At 51.4% G+C, this 26,512-nt stretch overlaps 1 protein-coding gene across 1 annotated transcript in view; it reads left to right on the forward strand.

Moving 5' to 3' along the window:
- The window catches only part of LOC134555172 (pappalysin-2-like), a 55,769-nt gene that overhangs the window by 21,356 nt on the left and 7,901 nt on the right, over nucleotides 1–26,512 (forward strand). Inside the window, exons 11-17 of the mRNA XM_063406548.1 lie at nucleotides 3,468–3,639; nucleotides 5,810–5,987; nucleotides 8,272–8,485; nucleotides 14,818–14,986; nucleotides 15,676–15,808; nucleotides 16,898–17,007; nucleotides 19,574–19,645. Of these exons, the coding sequence (XP_063262618.1) occupies nucleotides 3,468–3,639; nucleotides 5,810–5,987; nucleotides 8,272–8,485; nucleotides 14,818–14,986; nucleotides 15,676–15,808; nucleotides 16,898–17,007; nucleotides 19,574–19,645 (1,048 nt within the window). The remainder of the gene's footprint in view (nucleotides 1–3,467; nucleotides 3,640–5,809; nucleotides 5,988–8,271; nucleotides 8,486–14,817; nucleotides 14,987–15,675; nucleotides 15,809–16,897; nucleotides 17,008–19,573; nucleotides 19,646–26,512) is intronic.

Raw genomic sequence — 26,512 nt, forward strand, 5'->3', positions numbered from 1 at the left:
CTTCTCAGAACTTGAGCTGATCGGTCTCAGATCATCTCCAAAATAAAATCTAGTGGGTATTTGTAGGATTAGGGGTGTTGTTAATCACAGAGAAAGCAGTGCTAAGCTAGTGATCTTTGGTGACAAAGAGGAAGGTAATTATTCTAACCCAAACTTTTCTGTTATTTCTAAACTCTATCTACATGCACATACAGAACATGTGCATGAGTATATGTATGCGATGTACATAAAAATATTTTGTTGTTATGACGTGCAATTATCAATCTCTTATGCATGACTACCCTATGTAACATTTTGTATTTATAATACGTAAGAAACTTGCTGCTATGTCTTGATCTACTTTCTGCCACATTGCTCATGTCTGAGCTGGTGGAACACCAAAATGGTAGCGCTCAAAAGGATTAGCGCCTACTTTAATTGTTGTTTAATAACAGCATTGTCCCAGCTGCCAAGGCTGCCCCAGACAACGTACCCATGGCTGGTGAGGATAGAACGGAGAAGCAAGGGTGGAAAGAGGACATGAGTGTCCAGGGACAAACACAGGAGGAAGCTGAGGATAGTGGCTCCATCACCGGGCGGTGGAACGAGGGACAGGAGCAAGTGTGAGCCAGGGGCACAGGCAGGGAGCAGAGCAACTGCCCGGAGAGGGTGACTGCGGGAGGGGAGGGGAGAGGGCTGCAATTGGGAACAGATGCCCTCAGAAGCTAATGACCTGACAAATGCTGCACTCATAAAACAAATTCTTTAAAAAGGAAGCAAATGGAAATATAAGCTAGTGAAAGAATTTGCAGCAGCTGCCCTGAAACCATTTCTCACTTCATAAACAGGTCTGCATTGAAAAAACAGCCCCTTTCTTCTTCTTCTCCTTTGTGGTCCCCTCCTGTGCCCACCGGCTCTTTCAGGGCTGTGGCCTGCAGGTTTCCACCATGTCGCTGGCTTGGTGGACTTGTCCAGAGTCAACAGCACATTGCGTTCCCTTAACATCTGCGCCGGCACCGATTTGGGTTTCTTTGGGGTTTGCTGTGTTTTGGTTTTTGTTGGGTTTTTTGTGTGTGTATCTTTTGTGGTATTTCTAGCTCTGTGCATCCTTGGCTGGAAACATTGAGTAAAGGCAAGAGGCAGAGGCCTCTGCCTGGTTGGGAGGAAGGCAGTGCCTGAAAAGGGCCGGCAGCCCTGTGCCAGGCAGGGAGCAGAGGAGAGCAGGGCTTCAGGTACAGCTCTGCCCTTCTCCTTCTGCCCTGGGTCACCAAAAACTGATGCCTTGAGGAGGCTGACCTGAAATAGAGGCTGGATAGAGCTAGAGAATAAAGTAGGTGTTTATTGAAAGGTCTTTAAGGGTACACCTTGGGCAGGACAGGGCCTGACCAGGGCTACACCCAAGGTGGGCTAAGAATGGTCACAATATGCCAAACCAGTCATGAGGTCTCACATTTTTATAAGTTTTGGTCCATTTTCATATTGGGGTTTAATTGTCCAAGTACAGCTCCAGGGTGTGAGGTCCCATCTTTCTTGTTCCTCCCTTCAGCCACCCTTGTTTGTGCTTTTGGGCCTGAAAGTTGTCGTTGGTGTTCAGCAGGAAAAGGATTTGTTTTGTGTCCCTGCTCTGTGAAGAGAGCTCAGCAGCACTGAATGTGAGGCTCAGAACTGCAGCACAGGCAGCACAGAGTCTGAAAAACATGAAAGCTAAAACGTAAAGCATCATCCCCAGTTATTGCCTGAAGCTGCTGCACCTCTGTCCCTGACTGAGGAGGGCTGAGTTCAGGTATTGCACCTATGTCATTGGTAACAGATAAAGCCAGACTGATGGATAACCAGGGTGTGGCAGCTGTTGCATTGCCCTGTGTCTTGTCCCAGTTCCATCCCAGGCAATTAATGAATGGCTGCATTAATTCACTGATGGAAACCATAACCCTTTGACCAACACTGGTTCTCATTATGGAGTTGTGATGCTTAAATAATCAGTACCCAATCACTGCTCCTCAGTGGGAAGCTGCTGCAGGGAGGAGGAGGAGAGGGAAGGCAGGGGAGATGCACTGCAAACTAAGAAATGGGTGGTGCACTGCAAACTGAGAGATGGGTGATGCACTGCAGACTAAGAAATGGGTGATGCACTGCAGACTGAGAAATGGGTGATGCACTGCAGACTGAGAAATGGGTGATGCATTGCAGACTTTCCTGGGACCTCTTGTAACTTGCAGTGGTATGGAGGGGAAGGTTATTCCTCCCTTGAGCTACATCTCACCTTGGTGGCCACAGCTGAGGCTGTAGAGCTGGACAGGTGTGTGTTGAGATGGTCTTGGTCCCAAAGAGCCTGGCATCAACCTCAGCAGGCTTGGAGTGCAGTGTTTGCCTGTGGGAAGAGCAGAGGTGCTGAAGACCATCAGGGCAGAGGGGGAAGGTGACGGGAGTGGGGTTGCAGAGCCAGTTGTATATCCGGCTTCTCCCTTCCACCACGGTCTGTGGTGGAGCTGTGTGGATGTGAAGGGAGACTGCACAGGGTCTGGAGTATATCTGTACCTCTGTCTGTAGTACAGGGTCTGAAGTACATCTCATGAATAATTCCCTAGTATTTGCAGAAGTTTCCTCTTAGCTGAACCTTTCCTTGCAGTCGGAGAATCATCTGTGGATTTTCCAGTGTCCTATACACAGTTTGACATATCTGATTCAAAAGCTATACAAAGATGTACCTTCTGCCTCCCTTCTCCTTGTCACCTTGTCACCTCCCTGCTTTTGTTCTCTTGGTCTACCTGCAAGGAGCCCCTCTGGTGCTGGGCTGTGTGCACACTGGGCCTGTGTGGAACCAACACGCAGAATAACAAGGTGGAGGCAGGAGGTCTGCAGTGAAAAACTGCTCCTCAAAAAGAGGGCAAACCTGTTTATTTCTTTCATTTTTATACATTTGTGGGTCTGGTTGTGGATTGGCTTCTGGGGTTACTACCCCTTCACCCCACTGGCCAGACCAGCTGTCAACTAACATTATTTTCAGGCTAGAAATATGTAAACAAAAGACAGTGAACAGAAACAAGAAGGTTTGTTTATGTTCCAAGGCGTGAGAACCTGAAAAACTGCTCCTAATATTGTGCAGAAACTAAAGAACTGACTCTATCTTATGAACAAGTAGAAGGTTTTAGAAAAACTCAGAAAAACCAGGGTGACAGGCCTGTGTGCATGCAGCACAAATTTTTGGAATATTGTTGAGCTGTGCCTCCTTTCATCAGCTTGAAAGAACATGGTGGTGGTTGGTGGGAAGGTGTGGGGTTGGGATGAAGCCCAGCTAAGACAGAGCTGGGATAAGGTACTCTCCTGCCATCGTTGTCAGGAGGCTTCAAGCCTGGAAGAAGGTGGAGGGTGTGCATCTCCAGGCATCCGTGACCTGCTGAGCCTTCATTCCACCCAGCTGCCACCTGGGGAGAGCCCTCCCTTGCTGCAGTATTCCTGGTTGATGCCTTCTCTGTTCTCCTCCACAGCTGTGCCCACGGTGCCTGCGCGGGGTCAGGCGCCTGCGCGCAGCCCGTGCTTGCTCACGCTGCCACCCTCCGCTGCAGCTCGGACGGCCCCAGGCACATGGTGTGCTCTGTCTCCTGTGAAAAGGGCTTCGTCCTCCACTCCACAGGGGGCAAGAGGCTGGGCTCCACCGAGGTGAGTGCGCCTCAGGACGGCCCAGGGGACCAAGACCTAGAGAAAAAAGATTTAACCACCCTGAAGTGGTTGGAGAGAGTACAGACCACTTTGTTCCTCCAGCCCCAACCTTCTTGCTGCTTTCCCAACACATCCCAGCTCAGTGAAGCTCCCATGCTGGACCCCTGTGCTCATGGCTAGTGTTTCTGCTCTGGAGATCCCTCTTTCCCTTGCTGCAGTCCTGGTTCTCCCAGTCCTGTGTTGTCTGCAGAGCACGGCTGAAAGCTGCTGCAGGGCATGTCCCAAGTCAAGGTGATGCACTCCAGCAGAGGGAGGGGTAGATATTTCTGCTCTCCAGATGGGCGTTGCTTGGAGGGTTAAACATCCCTGGGATGTTTTCTCTCTTAAAGCTGAAGTTAGTGGCTGAGGAAAAAATGAAGTCATTGCAGAACAGCTATATTTAGAGGGAGCTGAGAGCATGGGGAGCTTTTCTTCCTTTGTGCTGTGTTGCAATAATGGCACAGAGGTCACCGTGAAAGAGTTTGTCCCACTTTCCAGAGGGTTGGGGGTTACCTCATAAAAGCCAGGAGCCAGCACAGCTCGTAGCTATTGACTGAGGACACCTGGGGTGATGAGTCCTAGGGAGCTGAGCTGCCTTGGTCCAGGCAGTCACCTTGGCAGGGGTGTAGGCACACAGCGTGCTGTCCTTAGGCTGTTTCTGGAGGGGGAACAGGAGTCCCTGGAGCTGAGCTGATCTACATGCCAGACTGAGCGAGAGCATGAACTTGCTTGGGGTGGACAGAGGAAAGTGAGTTGGGCCATGTCAGCAGGGTGACATTTCCTCTCTTTGGAGCTCTGCTTGTGACACCTGGCAGGCAGGTTTCCCATGCCAAAGGAGAGGTGGGCACTGTGAGTGCAGTAGGGCAGCTGGAGATGCACTGCTCATCACTGGGAGGTTGCTAATTACATGGCCACTGGGTCTGTGGGCCAAGGCATGCCCGGGGAAAACAAAATGTTCCCATTCTCCAAAACGAAACCACACAAAATAAGTCTGCCTGTGTTTGGCAGTGAGATGGGAAACTTCTGAACAGAGCTTCACCAAGTGGCTGTCACAGCAGAGGGCAGCTTGCAAGTGCCTTGCCATGAGCCCTCCAGTGATATTGCAGTGACGTCTGGCTGGTAACCCTGTTCAGGAAAATGCACACAGCTCTTCTCCTGAGCATGCTTTCCACCTAGTTCAGCTACACTATGATCCTGCTGCACACTTGGGAGTGCCAGGCTCCAATTAGTGATGCCCTTCAGAGCCACTACATCCAGGGTCAATCAAAACCTGCTGGTTGGGAGGACAGGTGATGTGTTCAGCTGTACCAGCAGTGTGACTGTCCTTATCTAGTGAAGGGACATCAGGAATATTGGTCTGCAGCCCTGGGCTGGGGTGTTAGCAGTTTGGGAATGGAAATCATAGAACAATCGGGGTTGGAAGGGACCTTTAAAAGATCAAGGGACCTTTAAAAGATCAAGTCCAACCCCTCCTGTTGTGGCTAGGAACACCTTCCACCAAACCAGGTTGCTCACAGCAAACCATCATCCACCACTCAGTTTTGATGACGTCTGTAGCACATGTTGACCATACTTAGTGGTGGGACCAAGGTGGTTTTTGATGTCAGGCAGTTCCCCAGCTGAGCAAGAGGGGCTGTATTATTAGGATTTGTAAATGATGATTTCAATGGGGTGTGTGGGCTGAGGCATGAGGGAATTGGTACATTTAGGGAAAAACAATCAACAGAAGAGCTTTCTGACAACAGTTGAAGTGAGACTTGATTTTTAGGAGAGGAAATTGCAGTGCATAGAGCTGGGAATAGCTTACCTCAAGAGGTTTCAGTGTATCTTGAAGGGATTTTCCTTTTTACTTAATGTGGACTGGCACTACCCAGACAATGTAACATGCACAGTAGCTGGATTGTTAACCCAAGGCACATTTGCTGCTCTCACACCCCACACATCTCCTTGTGAACAGGTCAGGGCTTCGTGATTCATTGTCCAGACTTGGGAGAAAGGGCACACTGGGGGAGGATAAATGGCAGAGAGCTCTCCTCATCCTTAAACTTGGGTCAGACCTTTCTGCTGTGGTGGGACACCTGTAGATCAAAGCTCTCTTCAGGAGCCTGATGGAGCTTTGCTTTTTCTGCAGCAGGAGGTGGTGCTGACATGCAGCTCAGGACAGTGGGACAGATCTGTGACCTGTGAGCCTGTTGACTGCCGTGTCCCTGACCAGTCCCACGTGTACTACGCCGAGTTCTCCTGCCCTGTGGGGACCACCTACCTGCAGAGATGCTCCTTCTCCTGCATCCCCCCAGCCAAGCTTCAAGGTATGGTCTGGAGTGTCAAGACACTTAACCACCCTTTTAGATGCCACCTTTCTGTGCCTGTCCCCAGCAGTTCAAACAGAGCATTGCTACTTGGAATTTCTCACTTATCCTGGATTTGCCAGCTGGACAGGCTCTTGAAATACTTCCCAAAATGATGGGCATCCCTCTCCCTGGAGCAGAGACATCCTAGTGTGGGGATAATTCCCTCTGACTCCCATCCCCTGGCAGGCAGCCCTTATCCATCCACCTCAGGGTGACGCAGTGTCCTCTCCTGGTAACTGGTCCAGCCTCCAGTACTACGGTGATGGAGACAAGAAGCATGCAGGCAGACAGAGAGGACTTGAGAGAGCCAGGAGTGGCTCTGTGCCTGGTGGCTGTGGGGAAGCCTGTGGTTCAGGGGGCCTGGGGCTGTATAAAGCCATAGAGACTGATGCCCACAGCTGTGGAGCAGTCTGGGAGATGTTCACCACCCAGACACACCATGGCCTGGCTTTCATTCTGTCGACTCCATCAGTAGCCGCAGGAATTTTTTAAACCAAGTCAGAGAAAGAGAGCTACTGTTCTGCCTATTGCAAGGGCTGAGCTGGATGGGATTTCAGGGGTAATTGCCTTGACAGCTTCAAGCATTGGGACTTTGTGAGTTTCCACCAGTGCCTTTGCTCTGAAAAATCACATACAACAAATCATTTTAATGGGTGCCCTATTTTATGGAGACATTTATAGCTGAAATGTATGAGAATTGTTTACTTCAGGAGCAAAACCTGCAGAGAATTAAGGTCTCATTTCATGACAGGGAGGATGGTGGCAGATCCCCAGAGCGAGCTGATCAATGGGTAGCATATGAATGTCATCTCAACAACACAAATTCTGCGTGAACTGGTGCCCATCGCCTTGGGTTGGTCAATGAGGGCAAAGCTTTAATGTGATCTTCCCCTCTCAGCTGCCTCTTGGTCCTGCTGCAGTCACTGGGGAGGTTTGCCATGGGCTCCCTCAGTGGGAAAGCGTCCCCTCCATGGGCCCCTGGGTGACTTCCAGCATAATGGCTGGAGGTGCTTGGCCAAGGGTGGGTCCCTTAGAGTCCAGCTGACAGAACAGAGCCACTGAGGCAGGGACATGCTCTGTGCTTGTTCCTCCCAAAGACTTGCATCCTCTACAGCAAGCTGTTGATGCTAATAAATGCTAAGAATAGGCAAGGAAAGGATGACATGGCTGTGTGGCACTTGGAGCAGGAGACGACCCCTGGCAACCTTGACCCATCAGGAACACAGGAGCTTAGTAGGGATGTGATCTTCTCTCTGCCTCAAAAGTGTTTCTGTAAAAAGAAAGTGATGTTTGAAGGAACAGTAGAGCAGCCTGGCTGCACCACAAACATGCTGATCCAAACCTCTCACTAGGAGGAGTCCCATTCACTCCAGTCCAGCTTTTTTCCTTGCTCATCAGTTCCCAATCAACTATCCATCATCCACACCCTGTGGGTGATGCAGTCCTGGGCACTTCCTGCAGGCATCCCGAGCTGTGCAGTTTTGGCCACACATTTAGATGGGTCTATCAGGGACAGCAAAGAGCTGGGCTGTCATACTCAACCCAAGCCTCCAATGATGGGTGGTTTGAATTCCCAGTCACACCAGTGAAGCCTCCCATGTCTGTCCTTGAGGCATTTTCCATCCTCCTGAGTCTCAGGTTGCCCAGACAGGTGGTGGGTTCCCCATCCCTGGAAATGCTGAAAGCCAGGTTGGGCAGGGCTCTGAGCTGTCTGACCTGGTGGAAGATGTCCCTACCCATGGCAAAGGAAGGTTGGACTAGATGGCCTTTAAAGGTCCTTTCCAGCCCAAACCAGTCCATGATTCTATGATCTTGCACTGCATCTGTAGTAGGGTATGACAGCTTGATCAGCACAGGAAAGGACAAGGTGCAAAAAGCCCTTGGGGAGAGTGAAGGTGGGCTGAACTGAATATGACAGAGAGCTGTCTTACACAACAGCCCCTGGCTATCCTGAGGCACCACGAAAGAGGACAAGTTTAAGGGAAAGATTTGGGGAGATTTGCAGAACCAGGATCCTTTCTCCAGCCTCTGGAAGCTGACCCTGCCATACTTTTGTCTGCATTCATGTATTTTCTGCTACAGCCTGACCAAGCAGGCGATGGCATCCACAGTCTTTGTGTTTGTTGCCCCCTTTGGTACCAGCATACACTCTAACAAGAAGACTCCTGCTGGCAGGAGGAGAGCAGGGCTCCATTCCTGGCTCAGCTGTAACCTCACACGCTGCTTCTCTTTTTGGGGTCAGGAACAAACCAGTGGCTCACCTGCCTGGAGGACGGCCTCTGGTCGCTGCCCGAAGCCTACTGCAAGCTGGAGTGCGCCGCGCCGCCCGCCGTGGCCAACGCCAGGCTCCTGGTGCCCCGCTGCCTGCAGGGCAACCACGACGTGGGCTCCGTCTGCCGCTACAAGTGCAAGCCTGGCTACCACGTGGCCGAGAGCACGGCAGACAGGCCTAAGAAGTAAGTCTGTGGCGGGTCTGCTGTCACCATTTCTTTCCTCCTCCCAGTGTGCGCAAGGAGCAGAGGTGACAGGACAGTGGCAGCCTCGAAGACCTGGCTTGATAGGCAGAAGGCAGAGCAGCTTGCTCTGATCACACAGATTTCTTGAAATGCAAGAGGCATTCCCTGTTCTAAGTGAACCCAGTGGGAGCAAGGTGCTTGTTGCTGTTAAGTGCTTTAACCTGAAACAAGCAGGTCTTCTGGTGCCCCTCAACATATTTGTCACTCTGTGAAAGTAAAGAAAATCAAGTGTTTGCAGACTCCCAGGTAATTAGACATTTACAAGATGCTGGCAGATTCCTGGAGCTTCTATCTTTCCTAAAAGTGATAAAACATAGAACAGAGGTACTGTGAGAATGAATGGCTGCCTTCTGTCAGGGTTAACATCTCACCCACTGTGCCTCTTGGCTAAATTTAATCTCTAGCACTGGCATTTCAATGGGAGAAGATTTTTCCTGATTCTTCAGGGAAAAATTCCTGGTGGTTCACTAGCCCTGCTCTCAGCCAGTATCGCAATGCTGGGGGGTAAAGCAGCTTTTGTCTGTGATGCCTCCAGCCAAAGTCTCCATTTGGTTTGGTCACTAAAGATTCCCTGGCATTGGCTGGGTCCTCCCCAGAGTCTTGATTCTAGCCCAAATCAGGTAATTATGTGTTAATTGTTTAATGCCCCCTTCCAGTTTTAATTGGATGCAGACTTCATCTCTTCTTTGCTCTGGGGTAGAGTTGTTGTGCAGCGGGAGGCAGTTGCCAAATTTCTTGCCTTGTAATGAAGGAAGTGGTTTCTGTAAACAGCTTTTCACAGTGTTAGGAGCATTTCTTGGGCCAAAGGGAGCTGAGCAAATGATGATTATGGCAGCGATCACATGGACTGCTTTGAAAACTCTAGAGCAGCTTTTGTGCCTGTGGCGCTTCAGGCACTGGGCATTCAAGCAGATCCACTCAGCTTGCAAAGTTCGGCCCCCTCTGTCCTGCTGCAGCAACTGCTGGTAAAAATGATCACCCCTGGGAGATCCTGAGGCTCCTCTGATGTGTGAGTAACTCCCATATGTGTCTGAACAGCCTGTGAGACAAGGAAAATCATGCGGAGTGGATTACGTGTTCACAGCAATGCATGTTGACATCGCATTTTCCCCCCTTTGCAATTGTTGCTGCTGTTTCATCGGACATCTCTGATGGTGGAATACAAAAGCCACAATAACAAAATCAGAAAAAGTATTGCTTTCCTATCATGCAGATTAACTCCTATGGGAGTGGCCCAGCCCAAGCAGAGACCTTTCCTTGGACTTGTAAATGTTATTGTACTGTCTCATCAGGAGCTCTTGGTGTACACTCAGCATGAGTACAAACCCCTTGGTGTGGTGTAGCAGCTCTTAGCCATTAAGACAGTTCCTGGGTTGCTGAAAATCCTTCTGGTGTCTCAGCCCTAGCAAGCAGAGGGTGGGAGCTGCCAGAGTGAGAGGTTGATCTCTTTGATCATGCCGGTTTTGGAGAAAGTGAGGTGGTGGGGAGTTCTGGAAGCAACCAACGCTGATGAGATGCAGGTTCCTGATGTGCAAGTAGAGTGTGAGCTAGTGATTTGGACATCAGGTTTTTGGGGGTCTTCTGCTGTCTCTCTGGGTTCAGAAAATGGAGGTTTTGATCTGTTGTCTCCCTGTTGTCCACTGCCCCAGCAAGCACAAACCTTGCTAAAGGATTTAGTGCCATTCAGGTGACAATGTATTAAAAGGAGCAAGACCCTCTACGTGTACTATAGACTGGACAAAAGTCAGGCATAATCTGTGGCTGACACTGAAGATTCCTCCTGCCCACTAACTAGCTCACCCTTGGGAATATAGTCAGGCTTCCTTTGAATCATTCTTCTACCTCTAGCTTTGTTCCTCACGTGGAGTTGCCCACCTTACACAGGCCTGAACCATGGTTGGGATCCAGCAGTCTGCAATTGAAAATAATCTTGGCCACAGGTGCTCATGCAATCACCTCACTTCCATTTCTTAGTTCAATTTTACTGCAGGAGCAGTCAGGATGCTTAGAAGGGGCTGAGGTCAGAGTTGAAATTCATTTCCCATAGTTTAAATGGAGGAGAAAGGGGATGAAGAAATCATTTTTCTTGGAGATGCTTTTGTCTATTAACCTGGGTGAGGAAAAGCCCTTGGGGAATCACTGCTTGTCAGCAAGGGATCCTGGAGGAAATACTGATTGTGTAATCAAGGTCCTGCCAGAAAGTTGCTGCCTTCCTGCTGGCAGGTTCATCTGACTGACAATGCTGACAGGAAGGGTAAAGCTTCTTTGACTCTTCCTATAGGAGATCTGTTATCAGCCTGTAACAGCTGGCTTCCAGCTGCCAAGTTACTTCATTTCTAATTCCAAAGTAAGGGTAGCAAGGGGAACTTAACATCTGCATTTGTGCTTTGTGATGGGAGCTTTCTGCATTTAGGCAGAACCTGCTCCAAGGCAGTGCCAACCCACCACCTGGGTCACACAAAGATATGGACTGTCAAGGGGAAATGTTCAGCATCACCCAGAGCTGTGGCATTGAAAAGTGCTGGCCTGGGTCAGATACTTTGGGGGAAAGGGCATCACTCTCACAGTGCTTCTTGCTGTTGCTTCCAGAGTGAAGTGCCATCTGAAGCAGATCTCTGACAGGAATAGACAAGATCAGGGTGGATGGGGCTTGGAGAAACTTGGTCTAGCAGAAGGTGTCCCTGTTGATGGCAGGGGAGTTGGGACAAGATGATCTTTAAGGTCCCTTCCAACCCAAAACAACTCCATGATTATGTGATAAGAGCTAGGAGATCCTTTAGAAGAGCACTCTAATGCTGAGAGGATGCTCTCAATTTGGGGTCCTAAAAGGTCAGACCCTTCAGGAGACTTGTTTCACTTGCCCATTGTGGGATGATTCCTTGGAGAGAAGAGAATTGGGGATCTCAAAGCTGCCTTTGTGAGGGATTGACCTCCTTCTGCTAGCTTGGAACAAAGCAAAGAACAACTTTGGTATTTTCAGGCAGATTTGAAAGTCTCAGCCTGCATTTTTACCAGAGATCAATGACCCCAGCACAGTCGCCAGTGAGCTTCCATGGAGATGTCAGCCCCTCTTCCTTCTCTCCCTGTTCAAAAACAGCAGAGACCATGGAAGGAGAGGAGGTGGGAGAATGTGGAGGAGAAAATGGGGACTGGAAGGAGTTAGCAGACTGGGGACTGGAAACAAAACAAAGTTCACAGCAGGGCAAACAGGACAGCCTGATCCAGGAGCACTGCAGTTTAGGAGGGCACCAGGCACACATCTGGTGGGCACAGAAACACTCACTGCCTCTGCCTGTATCTTGCCCCTTCCAGATAAAAGGCAAACACACATGGCTGTGGGAGCCAAAGAGCCAGGTAAAGAAAACCCAGGCTGTCAGCCAGGTTCCTGTCACTTCCACCTCTAAGGTCTCTGAGCATTTACAGCCCAGGTTGTCCAGACTGGAGGGAGCACAGCAGTGGAGGGTCCTACACTCTGGTGTAGCTTTCTTTCAATTTACTGACAAACCTCTCTCCTTTCCCCCTATTCTTTCTGAGAGCATCAGTCTCCTGCCATAGAAGATGAGGCTTTAGGTTCATTGTCACATTCCTGCAGAGCAAACCCGCTCCCTCCCCCAGGCTGGCTGCCTCAGAAGGTGGCTGGATCCCTGCCAGGCTCTGCATGTTCAGCTCGTGGAGCTGGGCAAGTGCTCATGCCTTCACCCCAGAGAGAGCCCTGCTGGCCTCGGACACCTCCCTTGCCTCCCCTGTCCATTAGGCTTGCCTGGTTGGTTGGAGGGTTGACTCCAATTTTCCTGGCTTCCTTGTTAATCCTCAAGAAGTGCCACTAACCCAGATCAGAAGAAGTTGGGGGTGGGAGGGAGTTCAGAAATTTCAAGGTTCTATGAAGTTGTGTGTATTTATGTATATACTTTTTTTTTTAAGTCTCTCCCTTCCCTTCTCCATGCTTCCACATGAACTGCTTATTTCATATATGTGGGAGTGCTCCACACCCCACTGTCTACCCCAGGGTCAGCCTGGGCTGTGGCTGTGTTTGAAGTCCCTGGATGGATGCTGGCAGTGGGCTGAGCCTCAGAGCAAGGTGGTCGGGGGGGTGCAGGTTTGGGGGAGAGGTGTGAGAGGCCATGCACAGTGCTGCTCTGACTGGGGTCACTCCAGCACCACATCAAAAGGAGGAGCCCCTGTGAGGATGGTGGGGCTGCAAACCACAGCCTGCACCTGAGCAAACTGCAGCTGCTGCAGCGTGTCCTCTCCATGCTTCCCATCTCCCCAGGCCTTCCTGGGCACTTGGCCTCTGCCATCATTTGGAGAGCAACAGGGAGGTGCAGTCACGTATGGCTGGGATGCTCCTGGTCTTTAAAGGAGTTTGCTCAGTGCCCGAGGCATTGCTGTTCCAGTGACTCTCACTACCAGTTTGTTTCTGCCTCCATAACCCCCAGTGCTTTATCCCCACCAAGTCCTACAGCTGGATCCACATCCTGTGAGCCAGGAAGTTCCAGAAGGGAAAAATGCTACTCGCAGAGCTGGACATCCAGCATGGATTAGTACTCCTTGGCATGTGCCTTTGCTTACCTTTAAACCTGGGCAGAGCAAAGCATTCAGTCAGATTTGGGAGAAGGCAAAGTCTGATGGGGACATCTTTGCAAGCAGTGACTATCATCCTCATGGAAAGGGCAGGCAAACAAGAAAGTTAAGTGAGGAATGGACTGAAACCACAGATGCCTGCATGGAATCCAGAGTGCTCCCACCTCACCAGCTTTCTGAAATGCTTCATAGCTGCAGTTCCCTCAGTTAATTCAAGGCTGCTGCTGTAGGGGTGATACTGCAGCAAACCTCACTGCTCACACCACAGCCATCCTCCCTTCTCAGCTGGGCTGGAGGGAAGATTTGTGCAGAGCTCTGTGCCAGTGGACTTGCTGGGTCCCATTCCCTGCCCTGCCTGTCTCTGTGTTACCTGCTGGAGCCCACATTCACCTTGGCAGGGACCCACTGCCCCTGTATACAGTGTTGAAAAAAAACAGATTCCTGATTTCTGACGGGAGAAGGGGACTCTCCAAGAGCTGCAATATTTTAAAATATGAGAATGCTGCCTCTAAAATGTCTCATCCAGGGGGTCCCAGCAGAAGTCTGACAGAGAACACCCCTGGTCTGGCAGTGGGATGCAAACAGGGTCCCCTTGCTACTCCAGGCTATGTGACCCTGCACCATGTGTGGAGACACAGCTGGGTGGCCCCACACAATGTCACAACCCTGCACCAGGTGTTAGGGGGCACATGAGTGGCCCCACACTCTGTCTGCTGCCTCTCAGAGCAAGGGGCAATTTAGTGCCTTCCCCCAGGGGTTTCTCTAGCCCCTGGTGGCCCCCTCCACATACCTGTGGCAGGCTGTAAACTCCCTAACGTGAACGTGGTGCCTGGAGCCCTGCTTGCTGGCACCCATGGTGGGAGAGGGCAGGGGCAGGCAGCTCCAGTGTGCTGTCTAGTAAAGGAGAACAGGAGCTGGGGGAAAAGTCTCGTTAAGGATGGAGCAATCAGCTCTGGCTCAGGTAAAGCCCATCAGGGCAGTGACATGTCCTCTACTGAGAGTAATCCTTCACCAGCCTGATGTCTCACCAGTTTTGATGCCTCTGTGTAAAAGATGTGGTGGCTCTATCACTGCCAGGGACAGGCAACTGAGAAGTGGGTGGGCTCCACTCCTGGGCTTTTTCTTTCTTTCTTTTCTTGGCAAGTCGTTTGCGTCTGGGCTGTTTCAGCAGTGCAGGGTGGTACTGGTCTGCTGCGGCACGGCAGCCCCTTGGCGAGAGCAGGATTGACAGATCTGGCTGGAGTACAAAGAGGAGCCTCAGGAGCAGCTGGGCACGGGCCAGAGGATTTACTGGTGGAGGCAAACTCTATCCAGCAAAGTATGCAGCTACTGGAGGCAGGACAAAGCAGACCAGGACCTGCAGGGACTGTGGGAGGAATGGCTTAGGGGCACCACAAGACGTGGGGAGCAGCGAGATGGCAAGGGCAAGGGACAGGCATCCAGTGCTCCTAGATCAGGGCAATCCCCCCAGGGAGGAGAAGAAAAGGTCCTGTTTAAGCATGGGATATCCTTTTGGAAGGCATGCTCATGCTGAGGGATTGTATGGTATGGGAAAGTCCTACACATGGAGGGCATGACAGTGCTCCAGGAGAGATGCCTTCAGTCTGCTCCTGATGTCTGTGGGATGCTGGTGCAGCCAGGGCACAGTGTTTGGGGTTCTGCGGGCCAGCCTGGTGTCTGTGTTTCCCCAGGAAGTTCCTGAAGGTCCAGTGCCTGGAGAGTGGGCAGTGGGAAGAGGGGCACTGTGTCCCCGTGGTTTGCAAGCCCCCGCCGCCCGTCTTCGAGGGCATGTACAACTGCACCCAGGGCTTCGAGCTGGACAGCCAGTGTGTCCTCAACTGCGAGCAGCAGGGACAGCAGGTGAGTGCCTGGGGGGAGGCAGGCATGCCTCTGACCACACCTTGTGTTCCAGAGCATCTGCAAAGTGCAGGGCTCCTTGTGCCCTCACATGTAGAGGGGTTCTGCAGCAGTCTGACCCATCCCCAATCCAAGTACCCTTTTACCACTGAAGAGCAGACCCTCTACAAGTCCAAAGCTGTCCTTGCTGGGCCCTGTACATGGCACAAGGTGCACACTGCCTGGGGATGCTCGTCTGCTTCCTGGGGATCTTGTCTGGAAAGCAGTGGTGCTAAGCAAGCTGGCTTATCTTGAGTGAAAAGGGTCAGAAAGCACAAGTAGGGGGTTTCCAGTAGGTTTTGGGAGCTCTGTGGAAGCATCCACTTGGGACGATGGGCAAGCTTGCTGCAGCAGTTGTGTTCACCAAGAGGCTTGGAGGCTGCTGCCTGCCAGCTCTCCCACCCAGGTTTCTTATCAATGCTTGGAAAGGGTCTTGTCAAAAGAAGTGTGGCTGATTCCCAGCAGCAGCTGGGAAACAATTTGCTTTCTGGTCAGTGCACATAGGCTGGGCCAGACGGCTGCAGCCCAGCTGCCTTGGGGAGCTTTCCTCTGGACATGGCTGGTGGGATGGGTGTCCTTGCACGGTGCTCCCCAGGGATGGGCAGTGACCAGGCAGGGAGGGTAACGCCAGCTGCTCTCCCTCTGCTTTGCAGGTTCCCATCGTCTGCACTAAGGAGGGCTCATGGACAGAGGAGTTCAAACTGTGTGAGAGCTTGCAGGGCAGCTGCCCACCGCCTCCGGAGCTGAACTTCGTGGAGTACAAGTGTGAGCAGGGGCATGGCATAGGTGAGGGCAGATGGAAACCAAACTTGGTGTTGACTCAATCCAGAGAGTCCATAGTCACAAGGACTCTTCCTGTACAAATCCCTGCTGAATAGGAAAACAAAAATCTATTTTCTCTTCCATCGTCTTTATAAACACAGAGCCAGGGGTGGCTTTAGCCTTGTGCTCGCCCTGGTTGCCCTCCTGGGCAAGACCTAAACCTAAAGCTCTCTCCAGCATTAAGCGTCTCTCTTTTCAGAAGCAGCAGTGATTGTCTTTAGGGCAAACGCAGCTCTTTGCATTAATTTTCCTGATCTGCAGACCTCCCTCTTTCCTAAGATCTCCACTTGCTACTGCTGTTGCTGTTTGCAGGGTTGATGTGACAAGTTCTAGACAAAAGCCATAAAAGCTGCAGTGACAATTGAGTGTAACAGGGCACTTTCACCAGATGAGGGAGGGACCGCATCATCCATGCCTGTCTGCAGGACTTGGTTGCCTTGTGCTTTCAGGAAAAGCTGCAACACTCAGCCATGGCTGTTGCATCTGGTCTAGCTGGACAGGATGCTTGGGCACAGCCCATCTTACTCTGAACCAAATGCACCAGTCATCCCAGTCTGGTCAAACCAGGCTGAGGACAGCCTAATGACAGGGACTACTGAGGTTAAGCTCAGGACAGACCTGATGTGAGGCTAGGGTTAGGGCTGAGATCCCACCTGTTTTTCCAAGGTGGTTTTTGCAGCTTTTTTCCTTCCTGGGTCATGGGGAGGCAGTGGGAATTCTCTGTGGTAGAAAAATTATGAAAGATGCTTTTTAACATGTCAGCAAATATCATCTAACATCGAGGCCAGACTTATTTTCATGCTGGTCCCATGTCCTGCTATCAAGGTTGGAATCTTTCTCTTAGGTTGTGTTCAGTTTTCCTTTCATCTGGAAGAAGAGAATTGGGCACAACTCCTGTAGGCTCTTGGTTAATTCAGGATTTGGGGAAGGAATTGCTATCCCAGGGAGGAAAAGGGTCCCCTCTGCATCTGTCTCTACCATCAGTGGTGGCCTCCTACAAGACATTGATGCCTGGCTCCTGGTCATGTCCTCAAGGCTGTCCCTCCTCCACAGGTGCAGTGTGCATTCCTTCCTGTGTCATTCCTCCCAGTGACCCTGTCATACTGCCCAAAAACGTCACTGCTGAGACAATGGATCACCGGCTGCAGCCCACCAGAGTCCAGGTAAAAGGGGAGATGGATTCTTCTAGCAGGGGGGTTGCTGGCAGCATAGAGAGGGAACCTCCCTCCCTGTCCATCTGGTGTTCTAACTCAAAATCTCTGCTTCAGGGGAAGAAGGGCAAGACTTGTAAAGACAAGCAGTGGATGCTACTATGCATCCTCCTGCTCTCCTGGACTAAAGTTCAGCCTAGTTATCAGCTCCCCAGCCAGCTTTCAAGGAATTGCAGGATACCACAATATATGAAGTTAAATGCAAGAATCCCACTGATTTTTCAGGATGTGCTGTGTGCCTAAACCTCTTAAGCTACTGTTTATTGTCAGCCAGTGTGCTGGGAGAGCTCAAGCCACCTCTGGTACAGTGTAAGCCTGGGTCCCCAGTTACCTGGCAGGAGAGATGCAATCCTTGCCAGGCATTTCCCTGCCAAGGAAGAGGCAGGGCACTGTCAGCTGAAAGGTGTCTGCAGCTGCCAGGACCCGCTGGCCGGCCGGGTGCCTCTGCTGCTGGAACAGGGGAGCCTTTCCCTCCCCACCTCTTACTCATTTTGTAGGCAAAGCAGCTCAAATAGCTCAAATAGTTTGGATCCTCATGGCACGACTTCACCAAAAAGCAGCGCTGCCGGGGTAATATTTCTCGAAATAAAAACGAGATGTGTATAAGGAAGGAGGTGGAACAAAGAAAAGCAAACAGGCTTCCCAGGAGCCAGTGCCCCCATCCAAATGCTTTCCCCTCCTCCTGGGAACCCGCAGGAGGCCCAGCATCGTGCCTGTGGACACTGCTGCGCGTTGCCTTGAATGCGGCCCACGGCGGACGGCCGCCGGGGGGGTGAGGATGCCTGGGGCATGTGGGGTGGTGAAGCACGAGCCTTGGAAGGAGTCCTTGCCTTTGAGGGATCGGATGGCTTGGCCCGTTGAGGCAGTGGTGTTCGGCTTCCCTTTCACCACCACTGCAGGCTTTCGTGCAAGGGAGGCATTTTGCAGAGGGGAGGAGGAGGGAGAGCAGACGCTATTTTAAGAAGGAGCTCTGTCCTGTGCCAGGAGCTCTCTCCCTGGACCATCTTGTTTTCCTCTCTGTCCTGGCTTCTGTCTCTGCTCCCCGTTTGGCTCCCCCAAGCTTCCAACAGTTTGCTGTTCCTGGGAGCTGCCATGCTCCTTGAGATGGAGAGGATGGGGCAAACCACCGGGAACCACAGAGGCCACTCAGAGAAGGCACAGTCCTGTTCTGCTTTCAGCTCTGATTCATTGCATCCCACAGCTGGGCAGGTTTGTCTCTCTGCCCTTATTTCCCAGCCTGGAATACGAGTGCACTCATATGAGTATGCTAAAATGGCATCCGAGTTGCACAACAATGCAGACAAAGCAACTCCACGGAGTTGGGATGCACACATCCTCTTGGCTGAGCAGGAATTGGTGGGCTCTGGAATTCCCCAGTCTTTGCCCCGTTAGGCTGGCTCTCTCTGGGACTGCCCTCCCTGTGCTAGCTGAGGAGGGCCAGGACCTCATCCTGCTCCAGCCCCATCTCACTCTTGACCAAGGACCTGCAGCTGGTCTGTGTGGGCAGAGCTGCCCCATCCCTAGCTGCCATGCCACCTGGGAATGCTGAAGCCTGTCTTCCTGCCACTGAACACAGCGAACAAGAAGCTGGGAGAAAACACACCTACCCCTCTGTGCAGTTCCTGTGCTGTGAAGGGCATCCTAGGACACTTTCACAGGCCAGACGCCGTTTTATGGGGCCTCAGATTTCAAAGCCTGCCTGAACTTTACAAGGAGGAAATTGCATGTGCGGTGGGGCTTTTCTTCCCCCTGTGTAATCGCAAGTGTTCCCCACAAACCCCAGCTAAATGAGCAGGGCAGTGCGTTCCAGGGCCGGGAAACCGAGCCCTTCACATCTCGCTCCTGTGTCCATCTGGCTGCAGCAGCTCAGCTCGTGCCTTGTAAATACCAGTGAGAACCTCAGAGTGACCATGAGCCTGGTGTATCTACTCCAAGTCGGGTCTGGGGAGGTGAGGCCTCCCAGGACACAGTTTTCAGAGCCTGAGCAGGGGTCAGTGAGACAATTGCTCTGTAGGCACAGAGTGGTGAGCAGCTGAGAAGCTGGTGAATTCAGCATCACACAGAGACATGTTGGCAGACTTCAGCCTCTTGTGGCTTACTCCCAGCAGCAGCTCCTGGCCAGGTCAATTATCATGGTGGCACTGCCAGCCAAACCCACCTCTCAGGCAGTCCCTGTCCCTTCCCTTTGTCCTCTTCCAGTTTTGTATCAATATAGAAACATAGGATCACTAAGGCTGGAAAAGACTTCCAAGATTAGCCAGTCCAACCAATACACATCTACATATTTCCCCACACACGTGTGTGTGTATCTGGCCTCTGCCTTGAATAATGCACCCTGGTCTGGGAGTTCCTGGGTGCAGCTATCCCGGGTTTGCTCTGCCTCAAAGGGTGCAGAGAGGGTCCTGGGGTTGTCACTGCTGTCCTGCCCCACAGTGAATAATGCAGTGCTGTAGGAGACCCTCTAGCTCCCTCTGCCTCCTCCACCTGGCCTAACTGCTGTGTCCCCCTTCTCTCCCAGGACATCGTGTGCACGGGCAGGCTGCGGTGGCACCCGGACCCCGCCGTCATCCACTGCATCCCGTCGTGCGAGGTAAGCCCTCCCTGTCCCCAGCACCAGCTGCCTGCTCCTTGCAGGAGAGCTCCTGGCAGTGGAGACCTGCTCCAGCACAAACCAGACTGCTTTGACCTTATGTTTGCTCCGAGCTGGGCCAGGCCATGCTGGATGAGCAGAGGTAGCATCCTTGGGTAGAGTTGCCACAGCCAGGATGATGCTGGGGAGCAAGAGCTGCACAATAACCCGTTTCCTTCCTTGCCTGCTTCTTTTTGGCCAGCCCGGGCAGAATATTCTAGCAAAAGGATTTCACTGGCAAGGGGTATCCCCCAAAAGCCTGAGCTGACTCCAAGCTGGAAGATTTCCCTAACCAGAACCGCAGTTCTAGAGTAACATGGGTCCAGAAAAGCCCTGTGTGACTCACCTGTCCAAATCAAACAATCAGGATTTCCAGCCTTGTGTATGCAAAACAAACTGCTCCTGAAGAATCTGCAGACAAAGAATTCCTTGCAGAAATTGGTTAGCCACTCATTTAGCTTTGAATAATGACCAGGCAGGAGAAAATCATAGGCAGCCTGGAGTCAGTTCACAAAGGAAATTAAAAATAGGCAGTCTTTGTCAAGCACTAGTTGTTATTATGATTGAGGATAAAAGGAAAAAGGGGGGAAATTTTGGAATGTTGTATGCTGAAAATTTGGGATTTTTACCAAAAAGGAAAATGTAAATGGAGTTTGCACACCAAAAATAGCTTTGGGGTTTGCTGATTGTATTTTTTTCTTGTGCTCATTTCAATGCGAATGATTGCTTTTCCTCGCTGGTTCTGCTGAGCTCAGCTTTTTGTCGACTCAAGTGTGGGGGAAAGGGCAATGCTGCAGGGGGCACGTCCCCAGGAAGGAAACCTTATGGTCTGCAGAAGGTGCAGCAGTTATTTCCCAAATTCGGTGTCTACTGCGAGACACAGGCAGAGGGAGCAGGGGAATGAGGTGCTGTGTGCTGGAGAGGTGTTTGGTGATTGAGTACCAGAATTTAGCGATCCTCTGACATTTTGGGAGCTCTGTGTCTTCTAAACCACATCTTTTAGCACAAATCTGGGGTAATGTGTTTGAAATGGGATGGCTTAAGTAGAAGAGCAGACCGAATGATTGAGTGATTGTCTCTGTGGTGTTTCTGCTAGCAGGGGAGAATTTCTTGTGCTCTCTGGGGCTAGGTCCTTTCAAAAAGAAGCCTAAGGAGTGTGAGGTGTTTCTTCTTCCCTTCCTGAGCAGCTCAGGTAGCAGAAAGCTGACACAATTGTGAGGCTTCTCCCTTAGGCTCAGGTACACCAGACTGGCCCTAGTGTTTCCTCCTCTGTGGTTCCAGTGCTTCACCTTGGGTCTGTGGGTTCAGTGAGAGATCCCATAGGGAATGATGAAAAATGCCAGTTTATTTATTTGTGTGTGTGTGTGAGAGAGAGAGACACTGAGTCCCTGAAGTCCCCGTGTAAGTCATTGTGCTGTCATCAACCACTCAAATGTGCTCACAGCCAACATGAGCTCTTTCTGTTCCTATTTGCTTGTCATCCTCCTTTACTCTTAGGAATCAGTCCCAGGCAGGACTCTTGGCACACAGGAGGTTAACCAAGCCTAAATCTTGCAGTGTCCCACCAGAAGATGGAGAGAGTCCATGTTCTCCATCACCCTTGTAGACTTTTTAATGCTTTTTCTGCTTTCAATTATTGTTTCATCAGGAATGACCAAGCAGTCCAGTACATAGTCTTCCATCTGAGGTCCCACCAAAGCCCTGCATAAAGCTTCCTTGTGCTGGAAATGTCTCTTTTGATGTGACACAGGAGTATATCTGTTGTTTCTGCAGTTGCATCAGTCTGGCAGTTTGGATATCCTGAGGTCAGCAAGAACACCCAGATCTTTCTCTTCCTCCTTTTGTTCCAACTGATGAGCACCAAGCTAACAGCAGATGTTTTGCCATCAGTACAAGAGCTTGCCCTTCAGTTTTATACAGGAGAATGTCATCTTGTTTCTCTCTCTAGTCCTTCAGGTCATCTAACTCTCTGTTAGATATCCTGATCCTCCTCTGCCTTCTTCCTGCTTAGCAGTTTCATCAGGGCAGGCCTATTTTTAAGGTCACAGTCACTCACTGTAACACTAATGAAGATTCATCCTCAGATAATTTGTTTCACCCTTATGCTCTCCATTTTGATACAGCTCCCAGCCTCCTCCTCATCCCTGTTTTCCTTCTCCTCACTTCTCACATACATGTCTTGGTTTATTCTTTTCCGTGTGTTTCCTCCTACGGTGCTGCAAGCTGTTAAGGTTGGACCAATAATCCAAATTTTTCTAGATAACTTTTTTCCCCACATGAGTTTCACAGCAGTCATTGTCTTGCCATAAAGAGTAACTCTTACTGAAAGTGCTTCATTCAAGGTATTGCTCTGGGAGCTGCTGCTTGGCACTGGCAAGAAGGGAGATGTCACCATTCTCCCCATTAGACCACAGAATACCCTGAATGTTGTTTCTACCTCATCTGTGCTGACTCCATCCTCATTCCTATTCCTCTCTGCCCTTCTCATGACAAAAAACTCTGCAGTTCTCAGAGGCTGTTTCACTTCCCCCAGTCCCTTGTGGATATGGAGGCACCACACAGCAGGAGCAGGGTAGAGAAAGAATACAACCTGTACTCTGTCCTCACTGCGTGGTGGCCCCCCTCACACACGTGGCTCAGCTTCTCTTGCCACGTCCATGGGTCATATTGGTCCCAGGTTCCCTCTCATTTCATAGGAGCCCCTCAATGGAAACACCTCCTTTAGGAGCCCAGACTCTGCCATCATTGGGCAGTGAAATGCTGTTCCAGTGGCCTGTCCATGTCACCTCAGGTCTGAGTCATGCCTTGGAGATTCCGTTGTCTCTCCATGGGCTGCCAAGTGTGTGTTGGATCAGGAAGCTTTCTCTTCTGGATGCCTCAGTGAGGGGCGCAACCCTACATAACAGAAATCCAGGCCACCTGGCAGCTCATACTGTCTCTCTCTGGTGGAGTCACTTCAGGCCGGGGCATGGGAGCAGTAGCCAAGGCTGAACCTCCCCAGCTCTCTCTGGAGCTCTGTCTCAGGTTGGAAAGTCCAGGTCACCACACAGTGGCATCAGAGGGTCTCTCGCCCGTCTTTATCCCGCACTGGCCGTGGATCAGCCTGCCTGCTCATCCCTCTCGCTCCTCTCCCCACCTCCCTTCTCTTTCCAGTAATCTGGTCATCCATCTGCCTCCCGCTCTCTTGCTGTGCCTTGCCAAGTTCCCCACTGCTGGAGCAGTGAGGCACGTACTTCAGGGAGGGAGGGAAGGGAGGGAGGGATGCAAACCCTTCCAGGAGCCCGTCAGGAATACAAGTTAGCGCCGAGCGCACTTCGCCTTTCGAGGGCCAGCGGAACATCTCGTCCCCTGCCATCAGTAGAAAAACAGATGGCAGCACCAAGGGAGGGGGCTTGGGGCTGTCAGGAGAGGGGAGTGGAGGAGGAGAGAAACCCCTCCTCCCCACCATGGGCTGGGAGGAGGTGGTTTTGGTCCTGGTGGTGTGCTTGACTGCTGTGAGGGAGGTGTTTGCAGAATCTGGGTCATGTTCTCTTAAGACATCCCAAGGTGATCACCTCTGATGTATCATCCTCCTGTGCTCAAAAGCAAGAGAGACTGTTGACTTCAGAGGAAGAGACAGCATGTACAGAGATCCAGGTTGCTCCCTTGGACTGTTCCTGCCACAGTCCAAAGCAGTCTGTGCAGGAGCGTGGCTGCTGCAGAGCACCTCCCAGTCTGTACAATGCCCTGCCTCTGCACCCCTCTCCCTCCCGCCACAGGAGCTCCTGTGCTTCACATTGCAGATGTGGTTTAGGTGCAAAAGTTCACTTATTTTGTCATCATTGTGTGTACCCAGTGTTATGCACAGGACGGGGTGGACACCACTGTCCTGCTCAAATGCACTCAGAGAAAGCTGGACTGCTCTTGCAGTGACCAGAGTGAACGTGGGCAGCTTTTCTTGGGCAGCCAACACATTGTGTGACAATGCTGACCTCATTCTCACCTCCAGCTCCATGTCATCATGTGCAGGTAGCAAAGGGTTAATTGGAAGGGACTTTGACTTGAGGCTTCAAGTCCTGGATGAAGATGGGCAGAGAACAGAATGCTGTTGTGAGCATGAGCTGCTGTGAATTTCTCAGGTCTTCCCTGCATGAGGACAAGGTCTCGCTGCCCTCTCAGGCTGCTGGTCATGTTATCACAGTCGTAAAACGTTAATCTGTTCTCTGTTTTGTGGTTTTCCTAAGGTAGTACAATGGAAATTATTAAATAGGGACTGAAGTGCTTGTGTGGTTGCAAGTTGTTCCTGAGTCTCTTGATCCAGCAAATCCAGCAGGTAGTGAAGGACCCTGAAGGATCCTTAGCTCTTCCCACCAGCATGCACAAAACCCTCACTGGGCACATCTGTGGCTTGTGCCCAGCATTTCCCAGTCAGAATTAACCCTTTGGAAGGCATATGCAATAGGGATGGTGGGAAGTGTCACCTGGAATCTGCTGTTCTCTCCTGTGATGGGAGACAGGGTGAGACTTGTTCCCTGGGACAGCCCTGCAGCCGAGGTCCAGCTGCCTCTGCTCCTCAGTGTCCGTGGGGCTGGGGACCCTTGGTTCTCACCCACCCCAGACTTGTGGGTCTCTCATTTTGTACCATGGCAAAACTCAGCACAGGACACTGGTAAGAAACGTGTGATGCTGGTGGATTGCTCTGCTCCAGGAAAGATTCTCCTCTGTACTTCTGAGGCTTCAGGCAATGAGGACTACAGGCACCCCAGCTGCACCAAGGAGACTCTCTAGAGCAACTGGAGCAGCGTGGCCAGAATTTAGTCACCCTCTCATGATTCACACATCTTTCTCCTCTCTTGGACCAGGCAGTGCTGTATCTTCCACCCTCCTTAATGCAGCTTCTACAGATGGTGGGGGAGCATGAGGAGCAAGGGCTGCAGGTAGTGGTCACTTCTGCATCAGACCTGACCTCTGACTAGTGAAGGCAAAGCCCTTCATGCTGGGGAGGTGGAAGGCAAGATGGGGAGCTCTTTGCATACCTGCTGGGTACATTTCCATGCTGCTTTTGGCATGAGCAGTGTGGGCTGCTGAGCATGGGATATAGGTTTCCGGGGGTGATCCCAAAGAAATCTATTCCTCTTCCAAAAGTCTCAGCTGAGGCATGCTTTTCCTAAACAGTGAGAAGATCTCTGTCCCCTGCACACACATAGACTGTGATTGTAGCAGCATCATTTTATTAAGAGACAAAGCTGAGGGAAGTAAAGTGATCACACAGCAGTATGGTGCAAGGACAAGGGACAGGTGCCCCTCCCCTACCTGCAGGGACAGGCTGACAGGACCCCAAAAGATGGGGTGGTCTTCTGGCAGGGGCAGGGCTCCAGCACCCAAACACAGCACCAGCAGTGGTGGAGCCCCAGGGAGGTGGGAGCAGCCTCAGCAGCCCTGCACTTGGGATGTGCTGCCCTACAGCTGCTTCTCTGCCCTCCCCAGTTCAGGTGCCTTCCCCTGATCCCTGTCCCCATCTCGCTTTCCCCCCTCGCAGCAGGCACAGCCGTGCAGCCAGTGGTACAGACGGAGTGGAAAACCACTGAAAGCACCCGCTGAAATAAAAATCAATGAGTCGTTTCTGATAATAAACATCCCCAAGCGTGGCCCAGCCAACTGCTCTTCCAACACGAATATTCATTCCCCTTCAGCTCCTTCATCCCTCGTACATTGTTTTTCTTTCTGTTTAAGATCTGTAACAAGAACTTGGCAGAAACCAGATACAAGTGGGTCAGGAGGCCCTTGTGGTTTTCAAGGCTTGTTTTCCATAACCCGTTCTATCCTGTAACATATTTTGCACAAATGGCTTGGCAGGAGATCTAATCCATGCAGCAGGAGAGCTGCTGAGGGCAGGATGGTAGGCTGGTGCTCATGGCACGGGAAGTCCTGCCTTCTCTTGTGTGTCCCAGCAGTATCCCTGTGAATGGTGAGCCACCACGCTTGCCAGGAGCACTGTTGACACACAGCAACTCCCTCTGCTCCTCTCTCCCTGTTCTTTCCTGCTTCTGTTTCTCTTCTCCTGTTAGCACTGAGATCAGAGTGTAAAAGGACGAGGCTGAGGAACTCACTTTGAATAGATCATAGACATGGATGTTTTGATGGAAGCAAAGATCTGCTCTGATGTGCTGATCTACACAAGCTTTTCATCCCTGTCTTCCCTCTTGTCCCTTGGACTGTGCAAAGACCTTTCCAAATGGCTCTCTGCTGAGACATGAGGCCTCTGAGCAGCACAGTGCAGAGGGATAAAGAAACACATCCCCATTCAGGGTCCAAAGTGCCACGTGTTCACTTCTGCAGCAGAAGCGTGTCCGAGCCAAATCCTGGCCTGGGATGCAGAAGCACTTTCAGGCACCATGAAGGCAAGGACCTGCTCTCCCAGGATGGCCATCGAGAGCAGCCTGTGGAGCCTCTGTGCACTCCATCCCCCTTACAGACACCAATCCTGCACAAGCTCAGCAAGATGGGCCCAGCTGTTGGCTGGAAACCCATGTCCAAGGCACCCTATTGTCCTGAAGAACACCTGGAGCTCTACACCAACTCTGCTGGGAAGTGGTGTGACAGTACCAGGGATGGTCCACGAGCTGAAACCAGGCAGCAGGACGTCCCAACCCTCCAGCCCAGCAGCTCCTCCCTGAGGTGTTCATTCAGGTGTATGGAGGATGTTCTCAAGCAGCAAGCCTCTGTTTCTGTAGTGAGACATGGGGAGAAGACATTGGAGCTGGAGCAGACGTTTCTGGAGACCCGAGATGTGGTATAAACGATCTGCATGCTTACCTGATGAGTGGCTCAGGGACACCAGCAGGCTCA

This window comes from Prinia subflava, chromosome 10 (genome assembly GCF_021018805.1).
Source record: "Prinia subflava isolate CZ2003 ecotype Zambia chromosome 10, Cam_Psub_1.2, whole genome shotgun sequence".
Classification (NCBI taxonomy): Eukaryota; Metazoa; Chordata; class Aves; order Passeriformes; family Cisticolidae; genus Prinia; species Prinia subflava.